General features: G+C 43.1%; 1 protein-coding gene across 1 annotated transcript in view; it reads right to left on the bottom strand.

Moving 5' to 3' along the window:
- Window positions 1–788: 788 nt before the first annotated feature.
- The window catches only part of LOC129694908 (potassium voltage-gated channel subfamily H member 3-like), a 48,869-nt gene continuing 43,657 nt past the window's right edge, over window positions 789–6,000 (bottom strand). Inside the window, exon 2 of the mRNA XM_055631665.1 lies at window positions 789–1,207. Within this exon, the coding sequence (XP_055487640.1) occupies window positions 789–1,207 (419 nt within the window). The remainder of the gene's footprint in view (window positions 1,208–6,000) is intronic.

Below are 6,000 nucleotides of genomic sequence, written 5' to 3'. Positions count from 1 at the left end.
GAATCTTCCCTATTCTCAAAGGGAAAAGCTTGTCCACATCAACTCTGTCTATCCCTCTCATCATTTTAAAGACCTCTATCAAGTCCCCCCTTAACCTTCTGCGCTCCAGAGAATAAAGACCTAACTTATTCAACCTATCTCTGTAACTTAGTTGTTGAAACCCAGGCAACATTCTAGTAAATCTCCTCTGTACTCTCTCTATTTTGTTGACATCCTCCTATAATTGGGCGACCAAAATTGTACACCATACACCATATTTGGTCTCACCAATGCCTTGTACAATTTTAACATTACATCCCAGCTTCTATAATCAATGCTCTGATTTATAATGGCTAGCATACCAAAAGCTTTCTTTACCACCCTATCTATATGAGATTCCACCTTCAAGGAACTATGCACGGTTATTCCCAGATCCCTCTGTTCAACTGTATTCGTCAATTCCCTACCATTTACCATGTACGTCCTATTTTGATTTGTCCTGCCAAGGTGTAGCACCTCACATTTATCAGCATTAAACTCCATCTGCCATCTTACAGCTCATTTTTCCAAATTGTCTAAATCACTCTGTAGACTTTGGAAATCCTCTTCATTATCCACAACACCCCCTATCTTGGTATCATCTGCACACTTACTAATCAAACATCTCACTCACTGCTGTTCATCTTTTCTGTTTCTCTAGGAAGGTTATTGATCTGAAACTTAATCTCTGGTTTTAGCTTGCCTGGTTTGCCAAATTGCCACGTTTCTAAAATATATCAAAACATTAAGCTCATTTATCAACATGAATCCTAAATGTCGAAATTGAGGCAAATTTTGATAATTACTAATGTTAAAACCCAAAGTGTTTGGAATTTTCTGCGGGCACATTGGACTGAAAGAAAAACGGATGTAATGTCGGTAGTTTGAGAGAATGCAAACCTACCTCCTATGAGCATGGTGCAAATGGAAAAGATTTTCTCAGCATCTGTGTTAGCTGACACATTTCCAAAGCCCACACTGGTGAGGCTGCTGAGTGCAAAGTAGAGTGATGTGATGTAGGAGCTTCGGATTGAAGGACCTCCCAGCAGCTCCAGACTGGAACTATTACCTCCAGAGCTGGTGTTAATGGAGGTGCTCTGAAGAGTGGAGTTCAGGGTGGTGGAGGCACTCAGTGTTGAAACGTATACATACGGAGTTCCCAAACGCTTTGCCAACTCGTGAAGCCAACCTGAAAGAAATAAAGTGCGTTGGTAAATGTAATTGTGCCTTGGCTCTGGATGAATCATGACAAAACTATGAAGGAAATTAACCCAACTTGTCTTAGACGTGCAGCAGTGTAGCTTTGAGGAGATTGATCATGCATTATTCCATTGTACAGTTGTAATAATTTAGAAAAAGGACAACCATGTCTCCAGCACTCCTGGTATTTGGTTCTTGCTCATGCACTTCAGGAGTGCAGCGCTTTGGCCTAACAGGCACCAATCCAGACCGAAGGAATTGAACATTCAACTTTCTCAACACCCATGGTACAAAATATGCAAAAGTCATATCTTGTAGCAACTGGAGCATTCTCGTAAATGTCATTCATTGTTAAATCTAGAAGCATAGACATAGAAACATAGAAAATAGATGCAGGAGGAGGCCATTTGGCCTTTCAAGCCAGCACCTCCATTCATTGTGATCAAGACTGATCATCCCCAATCAATAACCCCATATTGTAATTGTAATTGTAATTGTAAATCTTTATTGTCATTTCCTGAGTATTCGCATACTCAGAGGAAACAAAAAAACGTTTCTCAACCAGTGTCCATTCAGTTTTCGTTACAAAATAAATAGCAATTAAAATTAAAATACATGTCATGAACAATTTAACCCTCTAATAACATTCAATAACATTCAACAGCCGTTCCGACCGGCAGCGGCACAACAGTGGCTCTGCTGCAGTGTGGGGGGTTTGTGCGCGATACTTGGCAGGGGGGAAAGTTCATTTAACAGTCTTATAGCCTGTGGGAAGAAGCTGAGGAGCATCCTGCTGGTTTTGCAGCTGATGCTCCTGTACCTCTTCCCAGATGGGAGGATGGTGAAAAAGTCATGCAATGGGTGGTAAGGGTCTTTGATGATGGAGATGGCTCTGTTGATCCCTTGATACCACTAGCCCCTAGAGCTCTATCTAACTCTCTCTTAAATCCATCCAGTGACTTGGCCTCCACTGCCCTCTGTGGCAGGGAATTCCACAAATTCACAACTCTCACAAATAATAAAAGTGCTTCATAAATGTAACAAATGATCCACATTGGAGAGATGGAAGAGCTGAGGCATTTCCGGAGAAATATCTGGAGGAAAACAATTACTTTGTGCCGAAATATTTGGAATTTCCTTTTAACTCTTTTCCTAAAATAGTGGAACTAAAATGTGACAGCTTCAATGAAAATGCCTTGTTTATAATGTCTGAACAAATGCCTTGGATTTAAAAAAAGTCCTATTCTCCGAGGACAATGCATGAGCTCCTGATTCCCTGTTTAATTTCTCTCCTGTTCCTTTCATATTCTTCAAAGCTCCTGTCTTCGACATGCAACAATGCTGCTTTGAGGAGATTGATCATGGATTATTTCATTATACAGTTGTAGTAGTTTAATTGAATTGAATTGAATTTCCTTTATTGTCATTCAGACCTTTCAGTCTGAACGAAATTTTGTGCCTGCAGTCATACATACAATAATACAATAATAGACAACAGAACAGACAGTAAACACAAATTAACATCCACCACAGTGAGTCCACCAAGCACCTCCTCACTGTGATGGAGGCAAAAATCTTAGGGCTGCAGTCTCTTTCCTCTTCTTCTCCCTCTGCACTGAGGCGATACCCCACCGGGCGATGGTAAGTCAGTCCCGCGGCTCACCGAGCTCAGCGAACGGGCCGGTTCAAACACCGCGGCCCGGGATGGTCGAAGCTGCCGCCCTCCAGTCCAGTGGACGCAGCTGTTGACGACATCGTCCACTGGCCCGCGGCTGAACCCCGGACTCAGGCCGCTGCCAGAACGCCGTCTCAACCACCGAAGCATCGTTCCAGCCCCGAGCCGGGTCACCCTCACGTGAGCGTCTCAGCCACGCGCCAGGCCGCCCTCACGGGAGCGCCGTTACCATCGAGCTGGGATGCCCTCACTGGAGAGCCGTTACCCTCGAGCTGGGCCACCCTCACGGGAGTGTCACAGACCCTCACGGGAGCGCCGTTCCAGCCCCGGGCTGGGCCGCCCTCACGGGAGCGAGTCCTGACAGGTTGCCTCCGGAGCCTCGAGGTTGCCAGCTCCGCCATTAGGCCTCAGCGCAGACGGAGGCAGAGAAGGGGGATACGACAAAAAAGTCGCATTCCTCCGAAGGGAGAGACAGCAAGCCCCGTTTCAAACCCCCCCCCCCCCCACACACATAAACACAACCTAAAAACCAAAAACTTAACTAGACAAAACGGAAAAAAACAACACAAAACGTAAAAACAAACGGACTGCAGGCGAGCCGCAGCCGTTCACCAAGAACAGAAGGATAACCAGGACTCCAGCACTCCCAGTATTTGATGCTTGCTCTTTAGAATTAGTTTGGAATTACTGCACCCTGGCATCATGGGCACAAGTGCAGATGGAATTCATACGAGGGTGACATCTCTACCGCAGCTCTCGATGCTCTCCCTCTGGTGCCAGTGATGAGTTAGTTCCATGATTAACCACCCCTGCATGAAATGGACAAAGCCATCAATCTCTTGGCAGCCAGGGCAGCTCCAGGACAGGGCAGCCTACTGTATCTGCTGAGCTCCTTTGGTATGGAAATGGCCAACTCTTGCCACACACTCTTCCCCTGCTCTGCTGGAGAGATGGCGGTGTCACTAATTGCACTTGTAACCCCAACATCCTCACCCTGTGCAAGGGAGATCGCAGTGATTTCAACAACTATAGGGGCGCCTCACTTCTAAGCGCTGCAGCAAAGGCCTTTTTTAGAGTGATCCTGCAAAGAATTCACAGACTTGTTGACGGGATATACCCTTGAAACACAGCTCCTGCCTAATACAGTTGTAATTTGCTATTTCCCAATTTAACCCTTCCTCCCAAGTTCATGTCTTATCCTTACAACCATCTGAAAACTTACAGTTTTATCATCACTGTTCCCAAAATGTTTTCCCACTAAAACTCTGATCACTTGGCCAAGATCATTTCATGTTGGATTATCTAATTACTCTGTCAGGAAACCTCCTGGGTGTACCTAACAAATTCTGCCTCATCCAAGCCTCTGGCATGAAGAGAATCCCAGTCAGTATTTGAAAAATTAAAGTCACCAATGACAACTACTCTGTTGCTTTTTGATCCTTACACAATCTGCCTCATATGCCTGTACATCGGGACGTCCGTAGCGGCAACTGCGGAGGGTTCATGGCCCCGACCACGGGTGAACAAAAGGCGGAGGATTGACTGAACTTTATTGCCTTTTATCACAGTTGATTCCACTGTGGTGGATGTTGATGTTAAATTCTATTGTGTATTGTGTTCTTTTTATTCATATGGTTGTATGGTAACTCAAATGTCACTGTACCAATTGGTGCATGGGATAATAAATGTGAACTGCAACTTGAACATATCTGGTCCTCTTTCTCCCACAGAATGTTGAAACAGAAACATAGAAAATAGGTGCAGGAGCCAGCACCGCCATTCAATATGATCATGTCTGATCATCCACAATCAGTACGCTGTTCCTACTTTCTCCCCATATCCCTTGACTCCGTACCTTGCTTGCTCAGTGTACTTTGTTTTTGCACTATCATTGTTTAGTTAAAATAATTAAAAACATATTGTACATTTATTGTTGCTGCTGCTTCTATTGTGTAGATTCTAATCTGCAGCAAGTGAGACGTTGATTGTTCTGCTTCATATCTGGTGTATTTGACAAACAAACACTATTGGCTCTTGACTCTGTTCCAGGGAAATAAATTAATTTTCATCTGCACCGTGTTAAATTAAACAGTGTCACTATTGAATATCAGGGCCAATGAATTTTAAAACATCTATTCAAGACTGCTGTTTAGTACTGGATATGCCTTCTTGTAAATCTATGTTCCCTGTATGTTTCCTGTGATCATGAGATTATCAGATGGTGATGAATGATTAATACAGGTGCTAAACTGGGCTAATTGACTACAATGGAATTACGCTGTTCAAATCATAAGGTTAACTAATCAAATGGATTGGTGAACAAACACTAAGAGTTATAGAGTACTAGAGTTATACAGCGTGGAAACAGGCCCTTCCTGCCAACACCGCAATTCATTATGATCGTGGGTGATCATCCAAAATCAGAACCCCGTTCCTGCTTTCTCCCTGAATTCCTTGATTCCCTTAGCCCTAAGAGCTAAATCTAACTTTCTCTTGAATACATCCAGTGAATTGGTCTCCACTGTCCTCCGAGGCAGAGAATTCCACAGATTCACAACTCTTTGGTCATGTGTCCCAGATAGGACAATGAAATTCTTGCTTTGCTTTAGCACAACAGAATATAGAAGGCATAAATACAGAACAGATCAGTGTGTCCATATACCATTGTATAAATATATACACACATCAATAAATAAACAGATACAGTGCAAATAAACAGATAATGGGCTATTAATGTTCAAAGTTTTGTTTGAGTTGAGTTTAATAGCCTGATGGCTATTGGTTTCACAGCTACCATTACTGAGTCTCATTCTCTATTTATTTACAGATTTAGATTATTACTATCATGGTGGGTTTGAACTCACGTCTCTGGTTTTCCAATAGTTTGAAAACGGGGCAATTAATCTAGCTGGTTAACCACCCATAAATATTCTACACTGGATCAGCAGAGATCAGTGGCTCTGCTCAAAACACACAGAGAAACATTCATCTTTGTTAACAAGTTCATTATTAATGGCAGCTGTTCATTTGCATTCTGTTATGACAGCCAGTGGTTAATAGACCACACAATAAATCTTAATGGAAACCAAGATCTGCATTGAACATAA

This window comes from Leucoraja erinacea, unplaced genomic scaffold (genome assembly GCF_028641065.1).
Source record: "Leucoraja erinacea ecotype New England unplaced genomic scaffold, Leri_hhj_1 Leri_851S, whole genome shotgun sequence".
In the NCBI taxonomy this organism is placed as follows: domain Eukaryota; kingdom Metazoa; phylum Chordata; class Chondrichthyes; order Rajiformes; family Rajidae; genus Leucoraja; species Leucoraja erinaceus.
The sequence above is the reverse complement of the archived record's forward strand: the minus strand, read 5'-3'. Positions and strand labels throughout refer to the sequence as shown.